This window comes from Microchirus variegatus (assembly GCF_963457635.1).
Source record: "Microchirus variegatus genome assembly, chromosome: 3".
Taxonomy (NCBI): Eukaryota; Metazoa; Chordata; class Actinopteri; order Pleuronectiformes; family Soleidae; genus Microchirus; species Microchirus variegatus.
Window position 1 is genome coordinate 22,573,894 of NC_139804.1, and position 14,597 is coordinate 22,588,490.

Consider the following 14,597-nt stretch of genomic DNA (forward strand, 5'->3'; position numbering starts at 1 on the left):
AGTTGACATCCATGTGTGTAACTAGTCTCCTTTCTGTTTTTCTAAAGATTGACCGAAAATGGCAGGAGGCTGTTATCCTGCAGCCTACATATGAAGAATATCTGGAGGAATAATTGTAAAATTATAACAAATATACTGTACATACATGCACACATGTCTCTTAATGATCAACGCCAGTGCGTGCTCTTCATGAAGCCAAACATAAACACTTAAAAACACATTTCTTTCTCTTGAGCTCATCATTTTTCTCATCTTATCAACTGTAATGAGAAGACAAGAGATCAGGGGCCTCTCAGCGTATCTTAGCAACAATTATATGAACTGAGGAGACAGGAGAAGTGAGCACTGACAAGACAGAGAGAGAGAGAGAGAGAGAGAGAGAGAGAGAGAGAGAGAGAGAGAGAGAGAGAGAGAGAGAGAGAGAGAGAGATGGAGGAAGAGTGTGTCAAAGAGAGAGCGACAGACAGAAGAGGGCCTTCTCTGCAGAGATAAGATGGTATTCTCCCTTCGTGCAAAATTAGTTCATTAGGGGAGTGAGAGACAGCCATTGCAGGGAATCAAGGTTTGTGTGATAAAGAGCAGGAGCAACAGATTGGAGGGAGAAAAAAAGAGTTTCATTTCCTGTTCTTCAGAGGAAGCAGTGGTATCAGGGGATCAGCACAGAGGCTGGGTATAGAGGAAGGAATGGAGAGACAGACAGAGGACAGACGGAGCAAGTTAGAGAGGAAAATGCCACCGTTTCCTCCGTCTGAAATAAGGACTGACCCTCTGGATTGCTGTCAAAAAATACTTAAACCAGGAACCAAAAGAGGGCACAGTCAGAGAGCGAGTTGAAAGATATGTCAAACTCAGCTGCTCTGTGCAAAGTGGAAAGAAGATGTGGACTGCTTTGAATGATGTGCGACAGGGTTTCACTGTGCAAATGAAATCCTGTCGCATGCAGAGTTTCTCAAAATGACACATTTGGGAGAAAAAGTGAGCATGCGTGCAGATAGATGCACTCACAAACACTGAGCCCAGGCTGGCTCTGACTGGTCTGACCAAATTAATACAAGAAAAGAAAAATATGAGAAGATATGGGAACTGGATAAAGAGATGAAATGAGCTGGTGGTCTTGATAGACACCTGATAGGGACAGGGCTTTGGCAGGCAGGCGGCCAGATGCTGAGATGACAGGTACAGCAGGAGTGGAGGGACACACGCGGGCTGTGCTGCAGTGTTTAATATAGATCTTCTGCGATAAGGCGAGGCACAGAACACAGGATGTGTCTGTCAGTCGAGGGGGGGAAGGGAGCTCAGAGGAAATTGCCACAATAAAATGCACACACCCACACATACAGTGCTTTTAGAAAGTATTCAAACCCTGTCACTTTTTTTGTTATATTAACACTGTTAAAATGACTTTTTTCCCCCTCATTATTCTACACTCAGTAGTCCACAATGACAAAATAAAGTATTTTTTTGCACATTTATTAACAAGGAATAGTAACTTTAATCATCTTTAAGGTGAATAATTTGGAAATGTACACACTCATGCTCAAAGACAGGACTGCTTTAAGGCATATAACCACAGGAAGTTCCTCACAAACGTGCTGCATTGAAGGCTCCCAAGGTGTCACTGTGGATTCCAACGTTCTTGCACAGTCTGCAAACTCTTCCTGACTATGCTTCCTCATCATAATTATTGAGTATTCAGTATAAAGAAGTAAAAAAAATGAATAGGGAAAGCTTCTGACACATAACTCAAGACACAGTATACACAACACACATACACCAAAAACAAGTCCATATGAATGTCATCTCGAACCTAGGAGGTCAACGTGTTGAAATACAAGCACATGTGCAATTCATGCTAAAATAATGAAACTTTAATCAGGCGATCTGCTTAATTTCCTGCATGTAATGGCTATAATATACAGTATAATTGCACCACATCTGTGCTGGGGCCAGTGCTCACGTGGCGTGAGCTGATGATCGTCCTTTCAGCAATACTTTGTGTGAAACTGCACATGAACACTAGACTGCACACTGAAGCTGCTGATTGCAGATCTGCAGAATTAATCAGTGATGACAAGGAAACGTCATGTTGGACACCTAAATACACACACGCACACACAAACACAGAGCGTTGCACAGACTAAACAAAGCGTTCTCCCTAACCTTAACCATAACAATAATTCACATCTTATCCATAAACTTAACCAGTTCCTCACAAATAAGGTTCTGCCTCATTAGGACCAGGTTTTAGCCTCCATGAGGAATACTGGTCTGACAAGGTCAGTGTTTATACCACAGACTGTGTGCTCTGCTGTGTGTCAGTCTCCTTTTATATCAGACCAGTCATAATACTGTACGGACTAGACATGATTTCTTCCTTAAATCACTATGGTGTTACATGTGTGTCACAGATCAACAATGAGTCTGACCATGATGTAACAACCAGATCTGAACCAACACTAGCATCAGATTCACTGTTCAATTCACTGGTGTAAGATCCCTGATGTGTGCCTGTTTCTCATGCACTATACTAACACAATCACTGGAGGTGAGCAGTGAAGTTGTGACTCTGTATATTGCGACACAGAGCAGCTTCACAAGCAGCTCCACTGCTATTGAATAAGTATCAAGTCATTTTTTTCATCGCCACATCAATGCTTTAATACCATTTCAGTGGTAACTAGGTTTTATAGGCATCACTTCATTAAATGTTTTGGTGCAGATTTGTCATAGATCACACTGAATTGTGAATTGTTGACAGCGTGGTGTATAAAAAAATAATGAGAGTGAATTAAATTAAATGGAATGTACTGACAAGGGAAAATACCACTCAGTAAATGGGGAAAGGAGTTAAACAGCCCCACTGACATTACATTACATGTAATTTAGCAGACGCTTTTATCCAGTGTGACTTACAATTGAGTGCAACCTTCCAGCGGTGGAGTTGAACTTGTGACCATGATGTCTCTGCACACACAGGAGTACTAGTCTTAACCACCGACCTCTCTGGGGAGCTCTCCATGGAGTGTCACTTTCTAAGTGGTCTTATATGCCAGGGTCTCTCCAAACACACTGCCCTGCATGTTTTAGATGTATCCCTGCTCCAACATACCTGATTCAAATCAACAGTTCATTTTTGGGCTCTATCAGCTGACCATTTGAGTCAGGTGTGTTGGAGCAGTGAGTCCCCGGGAACCAAGATTGAGAAACCCTGTCATATACTATATTATGTACTTGAATTGTGTTTCTAGTGTATATTAATTTAAAATCAATGATCTCTCTCAAGACAAAATAAACAAGTGAATTTTTCAGTGTGAAACTGTAACTGTGACAAACAAGACCATCACACAGACGACAAACATTATTTATTTCCATATATCTTTATTTTCTGTCAATTCCCATATATTTATATCTTTATTCTTTACAGGTGTATTTCTCAATAGTCTTTTATGGACATACATAGATCTTATATAAGCTTGGGGAGGGAAGGAGCAAGAGAGAGAGAGAGAGAAAGAGGGCGAGTCCACTTCCTTCATAAGATATTTTGGCTGTTTACAAGACAACAGTTCACATTACATGCACCGTCTCTCACTTACACACACACATTCAGTACAGTATACACACACACACACACACACATCTCAGCATGCACAAGTTCTGAACACCTCTAATCCTTTTTTGCACAAGTATCTATGTGCAGTGACAAAGTAACCAAGGTGCACATTCACACACCCACACATATCCATGGAGGGAGGAGACAGGTATTCACAAGATAGATTACACCAACATCAGAGTGACTAGTAAATACACATGTAGATGTACAGTACTTGCCATATTTTAACTCCTGCTCCTACACATACACACAGTTACACACACTCTTACACACAGCCACATGTGCACACGCACAGAAACATACACACTGTTTTGTTTATTTTTTGGTAGAAAGTAAAGGGTAATTCTAGTTATTTTTAATTATGATATCGTTATTGATATGAGCTCTGATCCACATTTTGTTTTTCCACTACTGACAGTTACATAGTAGGCCAACAAGAGCGGAGAACGTGATCCAAACAAGGACCATCAGCGTCATCTCATGGTTGTGAAGTGTGATCAAAGTCAAAATGTCATAAAATAAATACACACCTTATATTGCAGTTATAGAATGAACGCACATGGTAGGTTCTGTCTTCGAGTACTTCACAGCGTAAAAGAAGTCATTGCAAATCATCACTCGACCAAGATGGCATCAAACAGGAGAGCCGACAAAACGTTACAACCACAACAATATCAAACAATTTTAGAAATATGAACAGAACAGATGTCATATTTGGCTTCAGTAACAGATGTAAAAAATAGACCTGAATTTTGCTACAACATAACATGAAAGTACAACCATTAACAGTGAGATTGGACTGAAATGGAACTCTCTGGTCTGCTGATTTTAATCGGCAGTATCTCCAGTTAGAGTGTATGTTTTATTGTCGAAATAAACACAGATTAGGTCAGGTACTTTGAGTAACTGTATAAATATCTGTTAGTTTTATTACTTGAAGAAAAGTTTGGTCATTGGCTGACGTTTGAGTGGACGAACAGGAAGTGTGACGTTTGCTCTGGGATTTCAAGGAAACACTAGAGAAATCCTTCAAAAGTATTCCGGTCTAATAGAACACAAGCAAACAACGCTATAAACAAATCTGCTGTAGCTTGGCTCCACCCAACTCCACCTGTACTTGTGAAATGTAGTGTGAGAAAGACAAGTGAGTGAAGGAGACAAACGAAAAGAGGCAAAGACGGTGAAAAGTAGCCCCTTTGTCCTGTAGGTTTGCAGTTGGCCCAGAAGAGGGCACTCAAGGTTGGAGCAGTGGCACCTTCTGGAGGTCAGGGTTTGGTCACACTGCATTGGTAACGATGAAGTTTCTATGGCTGTTGCAGCTGGGCTCTGGTGTGATGCTTTTCAACAGACGCTGTAAATGAAGAGAAAGTGAGTGTTAAATAATCATTATAACAGTGTTGGCAGGTTTAGTTGTAATATCTTTATATGTTCAAAATTAAAAGGATTTATATAACTACCGCAGTACAGTGTACATGATTACAAACTACAGCTCCTTGTACAATTGAAATTTGTAGGGCATGAAGTGGTTTCAGATCAAAATCTTTAAAAGTTTGATCAAAACATTGTTTGCCACACAATCAGGAGCAACAACAATGGTGTCCCGCACAGGTTTAGAAAATGTGAGAGACAGTGGACAAACAAATGTTATTTCTGGTCTTGTGCGGCCTCATGTGTCCTCATGATTTGACAGAGTGCGTCTGTGTCACTGTGAGCCTCGGCAGCACTGCCAATACTGGATTGAAGCCAAAGGCGATCTGTCTACCATCCTGTTTGAAATCCTCCTGTCTGCTGTCAAAGCTCAAACAGGGTATGAGAATATAGTAACATACAATAATGATGATGATACCTGTAAGCTGTTGATTAAATATGTTTTGATAAACAATTTTATCAGTTATGGTCCATTGGTTGGAGTTTGTTTGGACACGACTAAGTGCAACAGATTGCCTTTTATTCTGTAATGTGGTCAAACATTTCATAGAATGTGGATGTGGAGTGTTAGGCGCTTGTCATCGCTCTCTGTAAGATTGAAAATGAAAGGGGGAAAAAGGGGAAAAAAGGGGAAGAAAAGGAAAGGATACCTGTTTGAATGTGCCCTTGGCATTGAGCAAGTGAAAGACCATGTAAGAAGGTACACAGATGAATGAGGACACTCCAATGCAGTAGCCCAGGACGGTGGTCCACTGTGGGTAGTGGTAGTTGAACAAGCTGACCTCTGGAGGAAAGGCCAGGAAACTGATGATGATGAACTGGAGCAAAGGCAAGAGAGTGTCAAATGTCTGTGTAAATTGTTCTTGAATTGATCCTTTGAAGAGTGTTCATTATGCCTCACCAGCAGAAAGGACGGGCAGATGGCCACCCAGCAAACCCTCCAGAAGCAGCCCGGGTAGAAACCAAGCATTAACTGGATGTCATTACAGAAGCGGTTGGTACCTGAAACCCAGTCGTATCACAATCACTTCAGAGGCCAAACTATCAGGACATCTTTGACTGATAATACGGCCTCAGATTACTGTTATGTTCACGCATAGCACCTCTCCTACAGCTTACCGTAAAACCAGGAGACGGCGATGACTTCGAGCAACACCACAGTTATAACTGCAGGTCCTGTTGCGTACTCCTCAAACAGCTTCACCACAAACGCTCCTCCCTGAGACAGAGGTGAGAGAAAGAGAAGGAAACAGTTATTTTCAAATTACTCTTATACAACAAGTTTTACTAACGGAGTTTAAGACATGGATCGGAATGGAGCAAGGACATTGCCTAAAGTAATAACAAATTGCTTAATACAATTGTGCAGGTACAGTTTAGTTACACTAAAGATGCCACTGATAATTAAAAAATGTTAAAGGTATAAATTACTGATTTACTTTAAAATTAGAGGTATATAAATCTAAACGGATGTTTCTATGTTGATGTCATTTAATATGAACCTGTGTGTGTATAATGTTGTTGTTGAACGTACATATGTGAGTGTGGAGAGGGCCCCGAGGTAGCAGACGCACACCAGGCCGAAGACGAACCACTCGCGCCTCTTGACCAGGATGTGTGGGAACTCGTCTAACATAGCTGTGATCACCCCCTCCAAGCCTGCAAACTGGAGAGAGGACAGTGAGGAGGAGCGGGAGAAGGTACTAATCAGATTAATCAGAACGTCCTGAACAAAAACAAAGAGCTCGACAATGAGAGAATGTGACATAGAGACAGCAAAGAAAGTTAAAAATGGCAGGGAAGGATATACTGTATATCTTGACTACAATACTCATCTATGTGTTATCAAGAAGTTGCTAAGCAGCTGTTTAATACATCTGTCCATGCAGTGTAGATGTTTCTGGTTCAACCGCCAACTACCAATCTGGACATAGAATTGGAAAAAAGTCTGAAGAGGCAAAAACTACAGCAACACTTCCAGACACACTTGGAAGCAACACTTTTAAATAGCCTTCACAGCAAGTGTGATGCCAGTGTGGCCTTCATTAGTGTCACAGGCATAAGAGAGTCAACGGAGCATTAGAGTAGTTAACAGTTAGACCTCTTTTAGCCTGTACAGCAGTTCTAATCCACACATTCAGCAATCAACACAACATTCAAGAAAAAAAAACATCAATAGCTGTCATTTAGGGCCAACATGTTGAACATGGATCCGTGCTTGAAGTAATATCCTCAGTCATAAAACTGAGGAGCATAGCCACACCAATGTTGATTCTACGCTGATTATCAGAACGTGATAAGAGCCTCACAGATCTCTGCAGCTGGCTGCTTCAGAGCCAATAAACACAGCCTTATGGAGACAAGATCGCCGCAGACAGTGATATGAAAGTCCTATCGCATTGTTTCCATGGAATGTTATCCTAAATGGAACAGTGATGACAAATTATACCTGACACTGAAAACAGAACAAGCAAATATGTGAAACCCTTTTCGGTTTGAGAAAGCATACACAAGCAGAGTCCTGGGCGACAAGAGAACTATAAGGTACAACAAGGACACAGCAAACATTGAGCAAACAGGTCATTGAGTCGACTTTTGCACATAAATTAGTAATCAGCAAACTTACTGTGCTGTCCAGACCTAACATGATGATCATGAGGAAAAAGATAATGGAAAAGAAAGTGGCAGCAGGCATGTTTGCTATGGCTTCTGCATAAATGATGAACAGCAAACTGGGACCTGGGTGAAACAGAAATGACAAGACATTTGGAAATCATCCTCACGTGTATTTTTGAAAACCTTAGCAAAACCTTGTTATGTCAAACAGCAATGATCTAGACTCAATCAGCAAATGCATTTTACCACTAGCGTGAGGTTTATCAAATATTTAATATGTTGGTTATGTTGGTTCTTACCAGCGTCCTTGGCCACAGCATCTACATCTTGTTTCCTCATCTCTGCCATGTATCCCAGCACGGTAAATATAACGAAGCCAGATAGGAAGCTGGTCATACAGTTCACAGAGCTGGTGATCAAGGCATCTCTGAGCGGGAGAAAGTATAAGGCTGAGTGGAACTAGGAAGACAGCAATGTCAGAGCCAAGTTAAATATTCACTAGTTGTGAACAATGGAAGCATTAAGGTTGTCCACCAGGCCCATTTCAATTGTGTATGAACAATACTGGATTTTGAATATCGCCTGTGTGTCTGAAGAAACTCACTTGTAGCAGTTGTTGTGAAATGGGTTGTAGCTGGCAAAGGCAAGGAGCACGCCGAACCCTGGACCCAGAGAGAAGAAGATCTGAGCTGCAGCATCTATCCACACCTTGATGAGTTTGGGAAGGTTGATGATGGTGAATGATGACAAGGTACAAATATGGGGAAGAAAAAGAGACACACCGTGGTAAGAGAAAGAGTCTGTTCAGAAGTAGCTGGATTGCAACAAATTACTTACTGTTGTGCTGAGCAGTTTCTTCCAATCAGGTTTGAGATAGAAGACAACACCCCTCCAGGCTCCGGGTAGAGTGGCTCCACGGATGAGTAAGACCAGGAGGACTAGGTAGGGAAAGGTAGCGGTCACCCAAACTACCTAATGGAGAAAAAAACAATACTAAAAGTCCCTGAAAAGCGTTTTCTGCAGAGTGTCTGAGAACACTGTGGAGTAAAGAATGAAAACAGTGTCTCTCCTCTGTTGTTGAGTTTCACATGATTAAAAATCTAATTTTTAAACACATAAAAACTTTTTAATCATTCAAATTTGGCAAGGTTGCCAGTAAAACATTATCATGTGGGGTGTCAAAGTTAGAAGAGATGTTTTTTTTGTACTTTCAATTTACAGGGACTTGTTTGTTTGGTTTGGTCTGTCAGTGGGTAATTTCTTCTAATACTCAATGACTCCCAATTTTTCAAAATAAAAAGCATACAATAAACCACATCATGGCCACATTACATTATATTAACTTAATTATATATAGTGTATGGCAATGGAAATTTACATTGCCTCAACGATACTGTCTTACATGACTTTACAGGTAATGGGAGGAAAAAAGTGGATATGAAAGCTTGATTTGCAACAAATGTTAGAGCCAAAAACAGGAACTTTAAATTGTCTCAGCTAATTTCTGATATTGGTATTTGAAGCATGACTGGTCTTCTCAGGATTTGATTGTCAAGATTTGCACTGAACGATTCAGCTTTAAGACTTCCTTTCTAACTGAGCATTCTACATGATGAATGCTAATGAGGTGGGATGAACTGTTCTGGTTCTACGTCTCCATCACTCCATCCATCCATCCAATTTAACTCACACCCCCCTCAGTTACCTTTCCAGACGTCTTGACTCCTTTCCAGATGCTGAAGTAGACGATGGTGAAGATGAAGAGCAGGCAGAGGGCCAGTTGCCAGCTGACAGAGCCAAGCTGGTGCAGTCCTGGGGAGAGGTGGACCTGCAACACCTGGCGACTGGTGGGAGGAGACAAGGGTGACAGTTGAGGCCAAAAAAAAACACATGAAGTTGGAAACGAAGAATAATTGGATGTTAGAGGAAATTACATGGTGGTAAATGTAGGGGGATGACATAAGAAAAGTGGACAAAAGATAGAAACAGTGCGAGGTTTATAGAAAGAGTGGAGGGATTAGAAAACAGTGGGAACAGGGTGTGGAAGGAAGGACGTGATAAAGAGAGGGGGAAAAAAAGAAACATGATAGGCTGTGACATAAAGATGACCGTAGTCTTAGTCCAAGACAAACATGATGTATTCCCTACAAGTATGAACATCCAATGAATGACACAGATTCAATTATCTTGGAATGGAATTTCCTCCAAAATAAAAAGAGTAAGAACACAAAACACAACCACAGAACTCTTCATACCAAATCAAAGTCTTAAAACATAGTCTGTAAAAAAGGTGTTTTGAAGTGAACAGTGACGTTAACATCTGGCAAAAGGTTATCTACACAGAAGACGGATGGTAAAACAAAGACTGAAAACAGGAAATTCTGGCGCCAGGCTGAGTGGTGGGATTTTTTTACTTTAAAAGCTGTATTTGGGAAAAGTCCAACTTGGATTAACCAAGTTATGGTTAAGTCAACAGCTGATACGGCCAACACAGATATGAATAAGACAGACATTGTTTTGAAAGAATGTGGGTTTTAAATTACAATTGAAAAAGAGTTCCGTCTCTGAAAACTACTCTCATTTTTAAAACCCTCACTGTTGCCTTCTCTTTGAGTTAATCACTGCGTAAGAACATGGCCAAATATATTTGTTTATAGCTTTTTTTGTAATACACACTGTGGTACTAGTAGTATTACGTCAAGTGTAATTAAATACAGGCACACCATAGGCGAACGGGCAAAGGGGACTCCTGGATATCTGTACTTAAAATTAGATCAGAGATAATAGATAGAGGAGTGACTGTTATTCTAAAATGCTAGCCTTCATACATTGTTTTTACAAATTGTGATGTATATGGCTTTTCGAGAGAAGGCTTATGGTAAATCGTTAAAACTCTTAGAAACCACAACCAACCCAGTGATCCCGCTCTGGAAGTTATCTTTCGCCTTTCACTTGACATCTACGTAGTTCTCGCCCGTATGCCCGCACATCCGACTTACGTGCACTTACGTATAGAACTCCTCAGCGGGAGAGCTGGAGGAGTTGGACCACGACACATTGTGGTCAGTAGACATGTAGCTGTTACAGTTGGCTGTGTTCCAGCTGTTAGTGCAGGTGGACCAGGGCAGGGTGCCCCGAAATGATGACAGCAGGTAGTACAAGGCCCAGGCCATGATGGTGTTGTAGTAGAAGGCTACGTAGAGGGCTATGATGCAGATGGCAAATCCAATCCCTGGATGAGAAGAAAAGATGATTGTTTGTACACTCTTAGAAATAAGGGTTCAAAAGGGTCCTTCTACAAGGGCTGAGGTTCTACCTGGAACAATTTGCTTCTGAAAAACCCTTTCCCAAAGAAAGGGTTTTTCAAGGGTTCTTGGTAACACTAATGGTTCCAGTAAGAACCATTTTGATCCAGAGAACCCTTTAAAACCCCTTTCCTGAATAAAGGGTTTTAAAAGGGTTCTTGGTGAAACCCTCCAAAAGGCCAAAAAGGGTTCTCCTATGAGGACAAGACGAAGAACCTTATATGGTTCTACTTAGCATTTTTATTTCTAAGAGTGTATAAAAACTGTTAAAAATGTATCTTAAATTTTACATACATTCATCAGCCACTTAATTAGACATTAAGTTCTTGTTAACACAAATATCTAAGCAAGCATGCATGGCAGCAAGTCCATGCATTTAGGCATGTAGACATGGTCAAGAGAATGAAAATGCCTTGTTGTTGCCAGAGGTCAGACGAGAAGGACTAATCTGGTTTCGAGATGATAGAAAGGCACCAGTAACTCAAATAACTTGTTACCTCGTACCAAGGTAAGGAGAAGAACATCTAAATGCACAACACATCTGTAAGCAGATGGGAAAGAGCAGCAGCAGGAGACTACACCTGGTGCCACTTATGCCATTTTATTAGGTGTAATGTTTGCTTAGTAAAGACATCTGTGAGTGTACATGCACATTTTATTTAAAAAATGTACACGGTGTGTGAGCAGTCAGTCACTCCTCAGACACGAAGACATCAGTAGTGTCTTCAAGCCAACTCAAGTTGCTATGGAATAAGTGGGTGACATTTCAGAACAACAGTCATTTACATACCATCACATTTTTGAGCATCTGGCATTTGCCATGAAAATGTGACAATTTCCATAACAGAGAGCTAGAACGTCTCCTTAGATGTACAAGACGTAAGAAATGCTCTTCAAAGGAATGCATTGAGGGGGACAAGAAGGTTAAATGAGCCGTCTCTCAGACTGACAGTTTGACACAGTCCTTCCTCATTTTACGTGTTCGTCTAAACTGTTCGTTCATGTTCTCACCTTCCTTTTTTCACTCTTAACTGATTCTTTCATTTGTTCTGTTGTCTCTCCTCTCCCTCTGTTACCTTTGAAGATGGGGCAGATGTGTTTCCAGATGGAGATGCAGCCACTGCGATGGAACTGGCCAAGTGCCAGCTCCATGTAGAAGAGAGGAACACCTCCAAACACTGCCATCAACATGTAGGGCAGCAAAAAGGCACCTGGTCAGAGACAGGGGGGATTTTTTGGATGAGAGAGTGAAATGGAGTGGAAGTAAAAAGTTAATAAAAATGTGGTAATGTATGAGGACAGAGTTATGGAACAACACCAAAAGTTTAATTATACTTATGGGACATGCAGCTCAAGCTGTAATCTCTGTAGACCTCTCAACCTCTCTGTAAAAATCATTAGATTTTCTAAGTACCATATAACTTACATTGTGCTAGACCATTTAAAAACAACAAGACCGTGTTTTCCCAGTTCTATATCACTCTGCATTGAATGCACTCTGTGGAATTGCAGAGAAAATCAGTGCTGACAAAATCAGCAATTGTGCAATGTTGGCTTTGTTTAATACTAAGTAAGGAAAGTGATGAAGGCCGGTTTAGAAGAACAAACACTGAAGAATAGTAGAGCGGCTGTGTGGGAGCCAGATTTTGGGACTCTCTGGGCTGATGTACAAGGTTTGATAACACATCTCTTTCTTTCTATCAGATCATTGGCTTATGTTATGTGCATGTGTGCACGTGTGTATGTAGATGGGCCGCTGTGTTAATGCACGCTGTCTCTTTGTGACATGAACTCAAAGATAAGGGTTGATTGAGCAGCTGCCTGGGAGACACGTTATTAAGGAGAAAGAGACTGCAGGCGTTCTCATAAAAAACACAATTAATAGTGTTGCCTCTATCAAGTGTCTCCCAGTCCCCATCTCTACCTCGCTCCACGAGACAAACACAGAGGACAGGAAATTGCAAATATTTTATTATTGCAAATTCAATAAAAGTAGAAAGGGTTGCATCGTTTGCTGCTAGGTGAGGTATGTGTAGTAGCAGTGCAAAGGTGGAGCTCAGAGTCAGGAAAAGATACTCTTCCTTTGAAAGGAGCTAAATCAAATGATTTTAACTGTGGCACTCATGCAGGTCTACATCTTCATATTTTATTTATTTTCTGCTGAAATAATGATGCACCACGGATGAACTCGACCTACACTGATATAATGATGGAAGCCTAACAGGGTAGTAAACGGGCTCAGCTATTAATATATATCAAAATTACAGTGAATTCACAAATCAAACCATAAAAGAGCCTTTCAACCTTTTTCTGTTCCTGGAAATACTGTTTAATCTAGGTTGGGATATCATGTAACCTTTATCTCCAATCCATCCTTATCTCTCAAATTCAGCACTCCCCATTTTCTATAATTCAAATATCTTTTGCCTCCTCACCTCCTCCGTTCTGGTAGCAGATGTATGGGAAGCGCCAGACATTTCCCAGGTCCACAGCATAGCCGATCACAGACAGTAAGAAGTCCATCTTCTTGCTCCAGGTTTCTCTGGGTCTCTCCAAGCTAGTCTGTTGGACCACCAGAGTCCTAAGGCCTCCCAGTGGCATGGTGGGTCCGCTGCCACCTCCAGGCCCCGAGGCTGGACCCCCACAGCAGTCTGCGGTCCCTGGTCCCTCCTTGGGGCTCTGAGGAGTGGATGAAGTGAAGCCATTGGACACCTGCTGACCAGAGCATGAGGTCAGACTCTTGGGTCCTCGTTCTGCAAGACCATCAGCCAACATCAGTCTACCATGTTCCTGCTGTGTCCCCTCCTCTTCCTCCCCAACCTCCTCTCTCCCTTTGTCATTTTCTCCCCCATTCTCCCCCTTGTCCATTGTCAACATGTTCATCATCATTGAATCTGCTGTCTCCATTGATTTACGTCAAGGTTGGTGCTGGTGAGGCAGTTAGGGGTGGAGAGAGGTTCTCGGTGATGATGAAGAGAAAGTGGCACTGCTGTCTGATATGGTGCCCATGAGGGGAACAGTGAGGTGAGGAGAGTGGAGGGATTTGTCCAGTGGTGATCGGGACACGTGTGAAGACAGGGATTGTCCTTCTTGGTCAGGTAGAGGAGAAGAGGAACAGGAGAACAGGGCTAAAAGCAGAAGATGAGGCCAGTATAAGGGGAGGTGTGTGTGTGGAAGAAAACTGAATTGTGTTGAGCAAGAGCAGACAGTTTGGGCAGAGAGGAGAGAAATGACTAGCAGAAAAGTTAGGAGATTCTTGGAACTTCTCCACAAATGACTCGTCCTCTGTGACACTGAGTGACGGGATAAACTGCAACACACAGAGAGAACATTCACCAGTGAGTGACAGGACAAGTTCCTTTGTTTGTTAGTGTTCAGTGTGAACATATACATTGAATGAATAACTTTATTTATTTTCACTCGTCATAACTGCCTGAATTATAAAAAAAAAAGAAAAAAAGAAGAAGAAAATACGCTTCAGGTCTTGTTCCGTCTTATACAATGTTAGTTACCCACTGTTTTACTATAAATAAAAGGCTTCAGGATTGAATGGAGAAAAATACTTCTCATCGTGAGCAGTACAAATTGAGGGGATTGATCCAGGACATGCCCATTTACTTAGCTTTGCCCCATGTTTC

The 14,597-nt window shown here is 41.5% G+C and overlaps 1 protein-coding gene across 1 annotated transcript; it reads right to left on the bottom strand.

The window, feature by feature from the left end:
- Positions 1-4,838: 4,838 nt before the first annotated feature.
- Positions 4,839-13,866, bottom strand: slc6a4a (solute carrier family 6 member 4a; the record flags this gene model as incomplete). Its single annotated transcript, XM_083886173.1, has 13 exons — positions 4,839-4,961; positions 5,689-5,856; positions 5,940-6,040; positions 6,158-6,257; positions 6,573-6,704; positions 7,665-7,777; positions 7,954-8,081; positions 8,259-8,362; positions 8,492-8,626; positions 9,360-9,498; positions 10,664-10,886; positions 12,036-12,170; positions 13,395-13,866. The coding sequence occupies 13 exons, from the start codon at positions 13,864-13,866 to the stop codon at positions 4,887-4,889; spliced, it is 2,025 nt and encodes a 674-aa protein (XP_083742299.1). The 3' UTR covers positions 4,839-4,886.
- Positions 13,867-14,597: the final 731 nt, after the last annotated feature.